The following is a 15,614-nucleotide window of genomic DNA, read 5'->3' as shown; positions in this document are numbered from 1 at the left end:
TTGGACCTACGTCATGTTCTATTGCACCGTGATGGTAAAATCCTTTACACCTAGCAGAAATTATTTGTTGCCTGCAGATCCCTTGCTACCCCTTTTTTGATACTTCAAGATTATTTCCACGATCAGTTCTGTTTGAGTCTCTAATGGAAAAGCTTTCTCGGCAGTGTTGAGACGGTTTTTCTATTGTTCTTAATTTCCTCCACTGTTGATAGCAGTTTACATGGCAGTCTTCGTTTGTGCTTGCTCCTGTTGTGGAAGTATTGATTAAAACTCTTATTTAAGCATTGCATTACGTCACCACATTTTGCCTTCATTTCCCTCGAAAACACTTCGTCGGGCTGTGAAGCCCACAGGGGCTGACAGCTTACCCTTTCCGTTCAACTTGAAAGAAAACACATAAGTGAAAGCTTGTATTCGTGTATTATCGGTTGCGAGTTCAAGCACCAGTATATGTTCGCCTTCATTTCCATGCAACATGCGTAATGAAGGTGGAGTTAGTAAGTTTAGACGGTCTCTGCAATTATGCGGCCTCTGTAGTGAGCTAAAGGAAACACATAAATATACGGTTAGGTTTCTCACAATATGTTATTACACGTGTCCTTTTTCTTTATAGGAGCCGCATATTTTATTTCTGTACGTGCTGTTAAGATAAAAATGTTATTCACTTTAGTCGTGTAAACACTTAAATTCCAAAATAAAGAAAAGCCAACGGGGATTTTTCGAAGGATTAGAAGGGACGTGCTATTAATCAAGATTAGCTAACCTTTAAGCATGTGCAACTATCATTGTGTTCAATACCGTCTCTTGCGTATTTCCATACTGGGGGTCTATCAAGGAAAACCTAAAAAGGTTTTAACAATAGCTGTAGCAGGAGTACAGGTACGGAGCCTGTCACAGATGAGTTCCCTCAAAAATTAAGCATCTTATTTACAGCTGGGCACTGGTCCGCTGCAGAGGTACTATACATCTGCGCCAGCGGTAACACTCTTGCTAAGGTAAGGCATAGCTAGCGTCGACTTACCTGGTTCTCAGCGAGCTGGAGTTGTTGCTCGGTGCCGTTAATATTCAGTGTGACCTGAGATCCGTTCCGCAGCGGGCCCAGCCACGTAATGTCGGCCAGCGTTGGCACTACCTCTGCGAAAGACGACAAAGCGAATGCCAGTGGTTATCTCTTTAGGTAAACATATAATATGTGATACTTCATGCGTATTTCCGTATTATTGTACTTCATATGCACTATGTTATTTCAGTGTTGGCGACAGACCAAAATATTTTCGTTCCTTTACTGTTGACTCGACACCACGCGCCACAGAAGTAAGGGTTGGGCTTTCAACGGCATAACCGCCACACTCTCAAGCGAAATGCATTGAAAACGCGATGTATTTCAAAAAGCTTGATTCAGTTTAGCGAGACTATCTTCTACACTACTGACCATTAAAATTGCTACACCAAGAAGAAATGCAGATGAAAAACGGGTATTCATTGGACAAATATATTATACTAGAACTGACATGTGATTACATTTTCACGCAATTTGGGTGCTTAGATCCTGAGAAATCAGTACCCAGAACAACCACCTCTGGCCGTAATAACGGCCTTGATGCGCCTGGGCATTGAGTCAAACAGAGCTTGGATGGCGAGTACAGCTACCCATGCAGCTTCAACACGATACCATAGTTCATGAAGCGAAGTGACTGGAGTATTGCGACGAGCCAGTTGATTGGCCACCATTGACCAATTGGTGAGAGATCTGGAGAATGTGCTGGCCAAGGCAGCAGTCGAACTTTTTCTGTATCCAGAAAGGCCCGTACAGGACATGCAACATGCGGTCGTGCATTATCCTGCTGAAATGTAGGGTTTCGCACGGATCGAATGAAGGGTAGAGCCACGGGGCGTAACTCATCTGAAATATAACGTTCACTGTTCAAAGTGCTGTGAATGCGAACGAGACGTGACCGAGACGTGTAACCAATGGCATCCCATACCATCATGCTGGGTGATACGCCAGTATGGCGATGACGAATACACGCTTCCAATGTGCGTTCACCACGATATCGCCAAACACGGATGCGACCATCATGATGCTGCAAACAGAACCTGGATTCATCCAAAAAAATGACGTTTTGCCATTCGTGCATCCAGATTCGTCGTTGAGTACACCATCGCAGGCGCTCCTGTGTGCGATGCAGCGTCAAGGGTAACCGCAGCCATGGTCTCCGAGCTGATAGTCCATGCTGCTGCAAACGTCGTCGAACTGTTCGTGCAGATGGTTGTTGTCTTGCAAACGTCCCCATCTGTTGACTCAGGGATCGAAACGTGGCTGCACGATCCGTTACAGCCATGCGGATAAGATGCCTGTCATTTCGACTGGTAGTGATACGAGGCCGTTGGGATCCAGCATTGCATTCCGTATTACCGTCCTGAACCCACCGATTCCATATTCTGCTTACAGTCATTGGATCTCGACCAACGCGAGCAACAATGTCGCGATACCGTAAACCGCAATCGCGGTAGGCTACAATCCGACCTTTATCAAAGTCAGAAACGTGATGGTACGCATTTCTCCTCCTTATACGAGGCATCACAACAACGTTTTCCCAGGCAACGCCGTCAACTGCTGTTTGTGTATGAGAAATCGGTTGGAAACTTTCCTCATGTCAGCACGTTGTAGGTGTCGCCACCGGCGCCAACCTTGTTTGAATGCTCTGAAAAGCTAGTCATTTGCATGTCACAGCATCTTCTTTTTGTCGGTTAAATTTCGCGTCTGTTGCACGTCATATTCGTGGTGTAGCAATTTTAATGCCAGTGTCGTAAATAAATGAAGATAGAAACTTGAGATAAATTTAAACTGGCACATCTAAACTAAAAGAGCACCTAAGTGCCGATCCGTTGTGGCCACCAGTCGAGGTATCCCCGACGCAACTGCTAGAACGTGCCGAAAATTTCAGTTTTCGACCGGCAGTTGCTTGTGAGGGCATTTCTTAACAATAACCATTATTCAGTGTATCTCGATGGTTGATTGCAAGTATTTCTGCTGGTGACCACGTCGGCGACGTCCGTGTCTCTAATCCACCCAGATGGACAATTGGGGAAGCGAAACCTACAATTTAACGTGGAACCCGAGCTACGTGTCACTGCTGACGACTTCTCAAGTCGTTAAACGGTGAAGGTTAGGTTAAAGACAGACTGAAAATTTCCATGGTTGATAGGAATTCGATCCGCTGACCTCTCGGTTTCCAGTCATGCGCCTTATCGCTAAACTACAAGACCTGATAATTCTTAACAACGTCGTGTGACGAGGGCCTCCCGTCGGGTAGTCCGTTCGCTGGGTGCAAGTCTTTCAATTTGACGCCACTTCGGCGACGTGCGCGTCGATGGGGATAAAATTATGATGATTAGGACAACACAACACCCAGTCCCTGAGCGGAGAAAATCTCCGACCCAGCCGGGAATCGAACCCGGGCCCTGAGGATTGACATTCTGTCGCCCTGACCACTCAGCTACCGGGGGTGGACATTCTTAACAATAAACTGCCTAAATGCAGAACTACATTGCACCATTGGCCTTGTATGTCACCTGATCTCACGCTAAGAATTTTTTCTTTTTTTTTTCGTGCCGGTTCGTCGAACACTCTGCTGACGTGTTTCCGTTTTCAACAACTTTTGGAGACCTGTGACACACCTGAGACACAGCACCAGTTAATGAAAACTATGGTAGTTTTACTTTCGTCTACAAGGAATGATGTATCACTTGCAGCCACGTAGTACAGTGTATATACACTGGTCATAGTAACCGACGGGGAACTCCTTGTCTGACTCAAATCCTATAATAATAACTGATGTTAAAAACAGGTCCAAGTCAATTAGTTTCCGAGAAAACATTGCGATGGGAACTGGATGCTAAGGGCATCGGAAGAAGATTGCTTCGCAAAAGACCTTTGTTCACAGCGATACACAAGGCTGCACCAAACACAAAATAAGGCCAGAAGTTGATTTTAGACGCCGAGTGTGGTCCGACGAGTCGTGATCTTGCCTCGAGGTGTGCACCAAAGGCTCTCTGTGACCTTTGACCACCAGATGTGGAGGGTGTAGTTCGGCCCGGAGGTGGTTCTGTGAAGTTTCTGAGGTGTTTCTAGTAGCACGACTTGGGCCCACTTCTTCAAGTTGCCGTGAAAATGAACCGGAATGTTTATTTCAGTGTCACTTGTGACGAGGTGGTGCCCTTTCTTCTATATCTTCTTCATGAGTTTTCTGTGGAGACTTCGAAGATGATTACAGCTACAATCACAGGGCTGCACGGGTATTTTCGTGGTCTGACGAACACTCTACAGGAACCTGTACGTGACAGTGGTAAATATACATTGATATGGCAAAAGCAAAGGCATAGCGATATGCACATACGCAGAAGTTTATTAAAAATGAAACTCCTGCAGCTGTACTTAAGATTTTATATTTATAGTACAGCTGGAGGAGTTTCATTTTTAATAAAAATTGTACCAGCTGTGTCCCACCTTCGTCGAATTTAAATATGGATGTACCAAGACATAATTATACAGATGGCGGTTACATCGCGTACACAAGGTGGGCAGCGATTTGGCTGAGCTGTCATTTGTACTCAGATTATACATGTTAAGAGGTTCCCGACGTGATTATGGCCGAGCGACGGGAATTAACAACCTTTGAATGGGGGACGGTACTTGTAGCCAGACTTGCGGGAAATTCCATTTCGGAAATCGTTAGCTAATTCAATATTCCGAGGTCCACTGTGTCAAGAGGGTGCCCAGAACACCAAATTTCTGGTATTACATCTCACCTGGGACAACACATTGGCCGGACTCTACTAAACGACTGAGAGCAGCGAGGTTTGCTTAAAGTTATCAGTGATTACAGACACGCAACAATCCATTAAATTTAGCCGAGCGGTCTAAGGCGCTGCAGTCATGGACTGTGGGGCTGGACCCGGCGGAGGTTCGAGTCCTCCCTCGGGCATGGGTATGTGTGTTTGTCCATAGGATAATTTAGGTTAAGTAGTGTGTAAGCTTAGGGACTGATGATCTTAGCTGTTAAGTCGCATAAGATTTCACACACGTTTGAACAATGCATTAAATAACCACAGAAATCAGTGTGGACGACTGGAAAAACTTGGCCTTGTTAGATGGGTCCCGATTTCAGTTGGTAAGAGCTAATGGTAGGGTTTGGGTATGGGCCAGACCTCACGAAGTCATGTAATAAGTGGTCAACAAGGCACTGTGCAACTGGTGGTGGTGTAAGCTGTTTTCACGCGGAATGGACTGGGTCCTCGGGTTCAACTGAACCGGTCATTGGCTGGAAAGGGTTATGTTCGGCTACTTGGAGCCATTCGCACTTACGGACTTCATGTTCTCAAACAACGATGTCACCGGGCCATAGTTGTTCGTGAGTGTTTTAAGGACCATTTTGGGCAATTAGAGCGAATGATCTGGCCACCCAGATCTCTCGACGTGAATCCCATCGACCGTTTATGGGAGACAAACTAGAAGTCAGTTCGTATACAAAATCCTGCACCAGCAACACTTTTGCAATTACGGACGTCTATAGAGGCAACATGGCTCAATATTTCTGCATGGTTCCAACGACTTATTGAGTCCATGCCACGTCGAGATTCTGCTCTACGCCGGACCATAGGAGGTCTGACACTATATTAGGAGGTATTTGATAAATTTTGCCACCTCAGTGTATATACTACTGGGTTACATGCTGTGTATTACTTTATTTAGTACAGACGATCGATGTTATTGGTATTAATATTTTCACAAGTTTCTATAATAAATATGAGTACCATTCTTATGTGCCTAAGTTAGTAGGCGTTAGTTATCAGTGAACAAGCTAGAAGTGGCCTTAGAGGCGCTCGTCTACATTTCTGGTTTCCCGTCAGCTGGCATTTGTCACATGTGGATTTTTGTCTTCTGGTATCTTAAGTTCAGTTCACAGTAACATTTACTACATTATAAAGTTTAAAATCAGTATGGGAGATGTTTGTAAGCAAACTTTTGCTAGTTTTGTTCTGCACCGTACATGTCAACAAACAAATTGTCGTGTAGTCAGTTCTTGGTTAAATCCTGCTTCACGTGTTACATGCTGAGGAATGCTTCTTCTGATGTAGAAATAAATATTTTCATAAATGTTTTCGAAAACATTAGAGACAATGTAAAATATTTTCGCTGACAGTGAACATATAGTACGATTACTTAAAATATGGAACACGATTAGTTTATGCACACTCTTGAATGTAACAGGCATGTTATTTACTTTTTTTTTGTTTGGTTTTTAGAGTTAGAGGGATAATATTGACATTCGTGAGTATATTTTTTGTCTATAAGAATTATGCCAAGGAGATGGAGTAGTTACGTGGCAGATGAAGACTGTTTGATGCTGGGAGAGGAGGAGTAGATCAGTGTTTAACGTCCCGTCGACAGCGAGGTCATTAAAGACTTAGCACAAACTCGGATTAGGGAAGGATGGGGAAGGAAATCGGCACAGTGTCCTTTCAAAGAGACCATTCTGCCATTTGCCTGGAACGATTTATGGAAATAACGGAAAACCTAAATCATGATGAACCGTAGTCCTCCCGAATGCGAGTCGTCTGATGCTGGGGCTACAGAAGAGCAAGGAGAAGAATCAAAATTTAGAGGAGACACTGAAGCAGACCGTTTAGCTACTCAAATTTCCACAGTTTCAAACACTACTACAGTAACTGACGAGAGTATGAATAACAAAGTGCCAAGTGGACCAGTGGGTGCAGCGTTTGTTACACACAGAGCAGGTTGGGTAGACTATTTGCCTATGCTTGAAAAAGCTTTTAAAACAAGTCAAAACACACTCTAATACTGATGTGGCTGAAAATGTGTGTTTGTATGCATGGTCTAAAGTCGAACCCCAATTTTGGGAACTATCTTCCTTCTGTGGACAGATGTGTACTAACAGAAGTTGAAACTGATAATTTTCAACAGATTCCTTTCGTAATTAACAGTGAATTATTTACTATGTATAATTATGAGCTTCTGATTCCTTTGTATGAATATTCACCACCCCATAACTCATGATTGGCGTAGAAGTAGATAATAAATTGAGCAGTTGTATTTAGTACTACTCCCTAGAACACATCCTGATATATACCCTTTGATTGTTTTGTTGGATGAAACATTTTGTCACTTTAAGGATTAATCCTATAGAAAATATTTGGGGTTATTTAAAGGAGCGGGAGCACGAGCAAGTCTTTTCTGAAAGCCTTACCTGTTTGGGCCACTACGGGATCACCGAAATTAAAACTGCGCGCTGAAACAAATGGAACTGGTATTAGAATCAGATCGAGAGTTGTTTAGTTATAAGATGCTATCAAAAAGTTTCCGTTTGAGGGCGTTGCAGTAGCTTATATGCAACCCAGTGCGACTCCGATGCGAGTATGTAAGCACCGACGTGCAGAGAAGTGCTTAGTGTGACCTTCGAACGGGAACTTTTTGATAGTTTCTTCAAATACAATCATACACTGAAATAAAACTTGCTTTACTCTACTATAGCTTACATCTTTGTCACTTTCCAGAATGCAGACTGTTTAATTTTACCAGAATATAAAGTTGAGAGTAGGATAGGTGTAATAGGGGAAGTCTAATCGAGCAACATTTTGCCGTGTAACCGTAAATTGAAAATACACCCTAGGGGACCTAAGCCTATAAAGCGGCAACCAATCTTCAAAGAGAGGGCGAACATATGCACATTTAACACAACCTAATTCCCCCCAACTGATCCGAGTTATCTTAAAGAACACTGTGGCTGGTTAAATTAACTCAAGATAATTGTTGCATTAAACTGTCAAAGCTATGCAAACACTAGATTTCTATCCTCGTGTGATTTCCTCACACAGCATTTTTTGCGATTTTTAATGTAGGAAGCTCAGTCACAACAAATGTATCGTAGCTCCATTAAATTGTTAAGATAAAAAGGTGCACTTCCGGAACACCACAGTAGCAAGGTTTGTACTGTATAGTGCTTTTAATCACTGACTCAAAAGACCATGTGTTTTAAATTTTGCTAATTTATGGAGAACATGTACCAACTTTTGTTCCATAAAATAGATCAATAGCTGTAAACTGGGCGCCAACAAAAAAGAAAGAAAATAGGTCGAAGACTTTTTTTTAAAAAATACAATGAAATGAATACCCTCAGCTGCATATAGTCGTTGATATAAGTCAACGGGGACAGTTGAAAATGTGTGCTCCGACCAGGACTCGAACGCGGGATCTCCTGTTGACATAGCAGACGCTCTATCCATCTTCTCTCTCTCTCTCTCTCTTCTTTTTAGCGTTTGGTCTGGGCGGACGTCACAAGACATCCGTTCAAGTTGATCGTTGATTTATTTACACATTTTTTTTTTATTACAGAGGGCGAACAGCCCTCTGACCGAACACGCTGAGCTACCGTGCCGGCTTCCATCTGAGCCACCGAGGACACACAGGATAGTGCGACTGCAGGGACTTATCTCTAGCACGCCTTCCGTGAGACCCACATTCGCAACTTATTGTCCCGCACTTTATTCATAGTGCCCTGCCCATTATACTCATTACTCGCGGCTTTACTGCCGATTACCGTAAGAGTTCGGGCACTGTTTGTGCATCCGCACAGAAGACGGCCAATTGGCCGGTGAGCCTTAACTATATATATATAATGTCCGAAAGAACAGATACCATCTTCATATATATAGTTAAGACTCATTTTTGGTCAAATTACATTTTTGCAGCAAACGGACCTAATTTCTGCATCCAACATTGCTATTAAGTCGAAATCGTCGAAGATATTCTGAAAAATTATTGCGACGAGCTGTTCTGAGGTCTTGACTTCCTTGATCTCTTAGCTGATTGGGAGACATTCTGTGGCCGTAGCTAGACAACGTGCGTATCCCACTAATGGTTAGCTGGGAAACATCTGTACAATTCGTCGAAACCCTTCTCTTCTTTGGCAGTGCTACCATTTTTTCTTTCAGTCTCCGTGTGTCAAATGCCCAAGGCCAATGCACAACAATAGATTCTCCTCCTATAGGCTGGAGGCACAAAACTACCCAGTTAAATGGCTTTCAGTCTGCTGTAAAATGTTTAAATAACACGAATACTGTCCGCTCATGTAAAAACTTCTCACGTAATGTCAGAACGTCACGTAATAATTACTTTCGCGCATTTGTAATTTGGTTGTAGTCTAATGTCGTTGTTTACGGACCCAGGTGAGACGTAAAACTTCGTGCCGTGCCGCAATCAAGGGTACACGAGTGGGCCTTCGTCTCCGGAAGCCCATATCGATAATTTGTCGTTGAGTGGTTCGCACGCTGACACTTGTTGATGGCTCATCATTGAAATCGGCAGCAATTTGCGGAAGGGTTGCACTTCTGTCACAATGGACGATTCTCTTCAGTCGTCGTTGGTCCAGTTCTTGCAGAATCTTTTTCCGGCCGCAGCGATGTAAGAGATCTGATGTTTTACTGGATTCCTGACATTCACGCTGCACTCGTGAAATGGTCGTAGATATTGTGTCACATCGCTGGTGCGCCGACTATAATACCACGTTCAAACTCACTTAAATGTTTATAAACTGCCATTGTAGCAGCAGTAACCGATCTAACATCTGCGCCAGACACTTTTTTGTCTTATAGGCGTTGACGACCGCAGCACCATATTATGCCTGTTTAGGTATCTCTCTGTTTGATTAGGCATGTCTATACTAGTTTCTTTGGCGCTTCAGTGTATAACTGTCGTAGAGCTATCGTAGTGTATGACAGCATGCAGAGGCTCTCTAAAGTGAGAGAACGTCTGTTGTCCGACAACACGTGTTTGTAATTTGACACTGTTTCAACATTTACTGAAGAAATTCGAGTGTACCCCTATAATGTCTTCTTTTAGTTTCAAAAACGAACCTAAAACATCGTAACACGAAATTTTACAAATGAGCAGTACGTTCGATGCAATATTAGTACAAAACATCGAGATTTTTGTTTCTGTAGCCATAGCTGGTACAACTTAACAACAGTAAGCGATGCAACGATGATAATAAGCAGGTGAACTATTATCCTTTTCAGCATGTACAGATGCATTCTTGATCAGCATTGACGCGTTTCTTGGCAGAGACACCAGCATTGTTCGTTCTTGTCAATATAAAAAGATTGAATTTTTGATCCATAAATGGACATTAAACATAAGCATGTAAGAAGATGACTTAAAATCTTAAAAGTGACATCATCTTTGAAAAATTAAATACAGTACGGTACTGTTATGAAGAAAGAAAAAAAGTAAATTTACATTTCTATAGACAGAATACTGTGCGCTTGAGGAAGTAGTCACAGAATGGAACACAAATATTAAGAGTGGTATAAGACTGGGTTTCAAAAAGAAGAACCTCCAAGTAAATTGCATTGCTTTTGCAGATGATATGGCCCTGTTTACTGAAACAATGGAAGAAGCACGGGAGCAAATCCTTGAACTAAAGAAACAAGCAGCTAAAATTGGTCTTCACATCTCCTTTGAAAAAACTAAGATATTGACAAACATCAAGCACTCATGTAAATACCTCAAAGTTCAAGAACAGAAGATTGAAATAGTAAAAGAATTCAAATATCTCGGAGAATGGATTAGTTGAAATGCTGGGGCAAGCAAAGCAATGGAATCCAGAAAAAATAAACTTGAATTGGCCTTCCAAGTAACAAAAAATACATACAACAAAAAATCCCTTTCATGAGGGTCCAAAATTACACATTACAAGACAGTGATTAAGCCAGAAGCACTGTATGCAGCAGAAACACTTAACATGAATTTCAAAGGCCAAATGGAGAAACCTGAGGTAAAGGAAAGAAAAATTTTAAGAAAAATCATTGGGCCAAAATTTCAAGACAATAAGATTATATACATCAAAAATGAAACCCTCTACAAGAAAATTGAAAAAACTTTCAGATTATATGCGAAAAAGGAGAATCAATTTTTATGGTCATCTTCTCAGAATGAACTCCAACAGATTAACTAAACAAATCTTTGACTTCTTCCGTAACCGAAAAACGAAGCCCAACTGGTTTAAAGAATCTGAGAAAGACCTAGTGGAATTAAAGATTTCAGAAAATTCACTTATTGATCGAACTGCTGAATTAATTACTAAAGATGAAAACATAAGGTTCCAAGACAAATCCACACAAAAGTCCAAACCCTTCACCTCGGAAGAAGAGAGGAGAAGAAGATCAGAAAGAATGAAGAAATACTGGGCCCTACGAAAAGAACAACGCACAAAGAAATGATTGATTCAGCGTACCCCAAAGAGGGTGAAACGAAAGAAGAAGAAGAAGAAGAAGAAGAAGAAGAAGACAGAATACTGGGTATTTTAATGTGCAGATAATAAGAAAAGGAAGATTACATGTCAGCAAAGTCTGAGCATTATTAATAAGCTACAATAGAATGAAATGAAGTTTCCGATCGACTGAGTGACACAACTGCTACATGAGTATGCTGTCCTACTAAGGAGGAGGAAGACATTTGTATTTAACCTCCCGTCGACATTAGAAACGGAGCAAAATGTCGCACCAAGGAACGATGTGGGAGGAAATCGGCCGTGTCCTTTCAAAGGAAAGATCCCGGAATTTGCCTCAAATGATTTAGGGAAATCACGGAAAACCTATGTCAGGGTGGCCGTACACGGGTTTGAACCGCCGTCCTCCCGAATGCGAATCCAGTGTGCTAACACTGCTCCACCTTGGTCGGTGCAGCCCCATTAACAAGGATAGCCACGGTGAGATTTACGTCTCGGACTTATTGCATTCCTGGGGAACGTCACTTGTTGGCCACATCTTCATAAACACTAAATGGCTACTACCAGTTATCATTTACATCAATAATGCACGGCATGGTATGGCATTAATTGTCCAGGCGTCGAGTGATATGGCATGACTGATGTTTGGAGTGATAATGATGGCTTGAACGTGATAGGTTGACAGTGATTTTGACATGAGTGGTCTCAATACCTTAGCAGCCACAACAACTTCCTGTGTTGCCATACTTCGTACCTGTCAAGCGTACCCAGGTTCTGGATGTGCCGGTTTCAGACTGACGACAGGAAAAATGAAAATTTGTTGCCAGGGCCTTGTATCGCTCGAGAAGGGGTGGGTTGCTCGCTTCATATTGCAAATAAGCAACCGTAAAGAAGTGCGGAGCCTGTAAAGTCAAGCAGCTCGGGATTAGCTGAGCGGTCTAAGGTGCTGCAGTCATGGACTGTGCGGCTGGTCCCGGCGGAGGTTCGAGTCCTCCCTCGGGCATGGGTGTGTGTGTTTGTCCCTAGGATAATTTAGGTTAAGTAGTGTCTAAGCTTAGGGACTGATGACCTTAGCAGTTAAGTCCCATAAGATTTCACACACATTTGAACATTTTTTTTTTGCTGGCGATCCCCTAGGATCACATTGGCCATACTAGTAGATGTGGGGAGAGAATTCCCTTACATTCCCTGACTCCTATGCTCTCGACATCAAAGGCCAAAAGTATATAAGTATTAGTAGGGAGGCCAGTGCAGTTTCTGATGCAAAGTAGGTCACTGATGACACTGTCGATGATAATCGGGTTTACCGACCACTACACCTCCCTCTATGATGTCATACGCATTTGCCATATTTCCCCCAACCCTCTGACATACGCCTATTTGTACAGCGGTGGGAAACTTCAAATAGTTAAGGTTCCTCTCACTCCCATGGCAGCACTGACCAAATAAAGTAGTTGTTCTAAGTAAATCGCTGAAAAATTCAAACATCCAAGATGAGAATTTCCATATTGGTGGCATTAGGACACTTGTGCTAATTACAGAATTCGGGATGGTTACTGAGAGTTCCCCTGATGTCACTGTGAAAGTAGATCACTTTTTATAATTATAGAATCCAGGATGGCCGATGTGGGATACTGACACAGTCACTATGATGTCCAAGATGCTAAGTAAGAGGGAAGTAACCAGTCTGCTGACCCACTTAACATGTTTTACCAAAGCTACCATTCACTCAGATGCATGTGACTTTTAATGGGAGTCATATAACTTACAGAATTCCACTGTTTTCCCCTCTGATGTCACCATTTAAACAGTTATCAAATGGTTCAAATGGTTCAAATGGCTCTGAGCACTATGCGACTTAACTTCTGAGGTCATCAGTCGCCTAGAACTTAGAACTAATTAAACCTAACTAACCTAAGGACATCACACACATCCATGCCCGAGGCAGGATTCGAACCTGCGACCGTAGCAGTCGCGCGGTTCCGGTCTGAGCGCCTAGAACCGCTAGACCACCGCGGCAGGTTAAACAGTTATCATCCTAAGTTTAAGTTTGGTAGGAAATTCAAAATGGTCATGTCACAGAGCACCATGTAACTCCAATTCCGACCCGAAAGCCCACCTTTCCCCCTAAGTTTAATAAGTGCCCTCCTGATGTTACAGTTGAAACAGGTTGTCCTGGAGCTTACTTCGAACCGTATATTTGTCAGTATCACGTGCTGTAACATATCCTAAATCCGCCAGTGCTATTTTTAGACAATGTTGAAGTTTAAATCATGCTGCCACCACTGTTTAATTGTTTAAACACCTCAGAGGCTACATTAAATTTCACACGCCAGAGCTCACTTCTCCTACAATTAAAATGGCGGGAAAAAATCACCAAATGCACTTATTGTAAGTTTAAAAACGACATGAAATTAAAAATCAAATGACCTTAAGCAAAATTATGGAAATCCCGCTGACTGTTAGAACTGTAGAGTAGCTCTTGTTAGGATACTATCAGGCAGCTCTTCTAACTTTAAAATTGTGTAACTCACTGATGAAGTCTGTATGGTTGTCAAACACTCATCACCGTCATGTGTAGTGAGATAACGAATACAACAGATATTCGCTTGCTTGTTTATTGGCTCCGAGGCCACACCACACTGAGACTGAAGAGGGATCATGGGCGCTGACTCGCACCAAATCCGGCTCATTGCACGCTGTTCTGCCTCGTGCTGTCCTGGACCGCATGGAGGTAACCACCCATACCAGCTGACCACATAAAACTGAGCACTGGTATCGGTCAGAGCACACAGCGTAATGTCACGTTGCGCGCGAATGCACAGCTACAGAGAGGCTGCTTTCGCCTATGAGTCTGGAGCAGCCAGCGCCACGTCATAGGGTTAGGAATACAGATCGACATCCCTCGCCTTTGTCCAATACTGGCTATGTGCCCTGACACAAAACGGGCGTACTCTATAAGATGACACATCTTTGTGACGTATTCAAACGGCAGTTGTCAACACCGTTCACCCACACTGAGACTGATTACGATTCATTTATTTTACGATGATTCCTGGTCCTGAGAACCAAAGGCATAGTCGACATGTAATACGATGAACCCTTATCTCTGTTGTAAACTTCACAAATCTGAAATGTCTGATAAGCGACGACATCACGTGACTTGAAATTAACTAGCCCTTTTACTTATCGACTTTTGATCCACGCACAAGAGCAACGGTGACCCAGCCGTTACCGTGTTCATTCGTATCCTTGTTAGCGAGAGTGAAGTTCAAAACTCCACTGAAAAACACCGATGGCCCATGCAAGATGACTTGGGCACCTACGTAATCATTGGTAGTAATAGAAATGTTGTCTATTGCTTTAAAAACTGTAAGACGCGAACGCCTACTCCTCCTAAAATAAGGCGGCATAACTAATCTGTCTCGATGCTACTGCACTTGCGGCTGCTCGACGACTGACCCTGTCTTTCCAGATTCATTACTTATATAGCTGCCAGTTATCAAACCACATCGTAGGTGCCCAAGTCATCTTGCATGAGCCATTGGTGTTTTGCGGTGGAGTTTTGAACTTCACTCTTGGTAACAAGGATACGAATGAACACGGTAACGGCTCTTGTTAGAACGTATGGGCAAGTTTTGATTTGCAGTCAGTTAAATATCGTAACAAGTGGTTAGTGTACACCACTAAAGAAGACGAGGACTGCATTACTAATATTAGAGAAAGTGAATTAAGTTTCTATTATCAGTTGCGCAAATTTGCATCTCGATCGGATTCATTTGAGATTGATGTTACTCATCCTTTTGTAATCAAACATTGGCCCAAGCTAAAAGTTATAGAACATTTTGTTCATGATTATAGGTTGAAAAGAGCAACAGTTAATAACTTTCGCTCTTACGACTATCTATACATCGGAGGATCTTGGGATTGGGAAGTTGTGCGTTGGTATAATCGCACATATGCGTTACGACAGGTAAGGAAATTGCAATTATATTTGTGAGATGCAGTGGCGATGTAACAGATGTACAGATGTAACAGCTCCGATATTCCATAGCTCGAGCAGCCTACATGGCTCTCTGTACACTGATACTCACCTTTCAACAGATGCTCCTTTTGTGTGAGCTAAATATCGTTACCTGATGCTTTCATCCGATGGAAGTATACACCAGCTATGTTACCGATTTTTGTTGTATGTGTACAGTATGGATATCACAAGTGAAAATCTGATTAGAATATCTTTTGCATTGGATACAATGACGATTCTGCGTGATACGAGCAATTAGTAGGTTTTAAAGAGATATAAGG

The 15,614-nt window shown here is 42.6% G+C and overlaps 1 protein-coding gene across 8 annotated transcripts in view; it reads right to left on the bottom strand.

Annotated features, from left to right (window-relative positions):
• Window positions 1-15,614, bottom strand: part of LOC126197766 (inter-alpha-trypsin inhibitor heavy chain H4-like) — a 204,436-nt gene that overhangs the window by 17,636 nt on the left and 171,186 nt on the right. For 5 of the 8 annotated variants that reach the window (XM_049934662.1, XM_049934664.1, XM_049934663.1 and 2 more), the window contains 2 exons: window positions 7,272-7,313; window positions 1,022-1,134 (listed from right to left, as the gene is read on the bottom strand). In XM_049934662.1, the coding sequence (XP_049790619.1) occupies window positions 1,022-1,134; window positions 7,272-7,313 (155 nt within the window). The remainder of the gene's footprint in view (window positions 1-1,021; window positions 1,135-7,271; window positions 7,314-15,614) is intronic. The other 3 variants (XM_049934666.1, XM_049934667.1, XM_049934669.1) reach the window with 1 other exon arrangement.

This window comes from Schistocerca nitens, chromosome 1 (genome assembly GCF_023898315.1).
Source record: "Schistocerca nitens isolate TAMUIC-IGC-003100 chromosome 1, iqSchNite1.1, whole genome shotgun sequence".
NCBI lineage: Eukaryota > Metazoa > Arthropoda > Insecta > Orthoptera > Acrididae > Schistocerca > Schistocerca nitens.
This window is presented reverse-complemented; position numbering and strand designations above follow the sequence as displayed.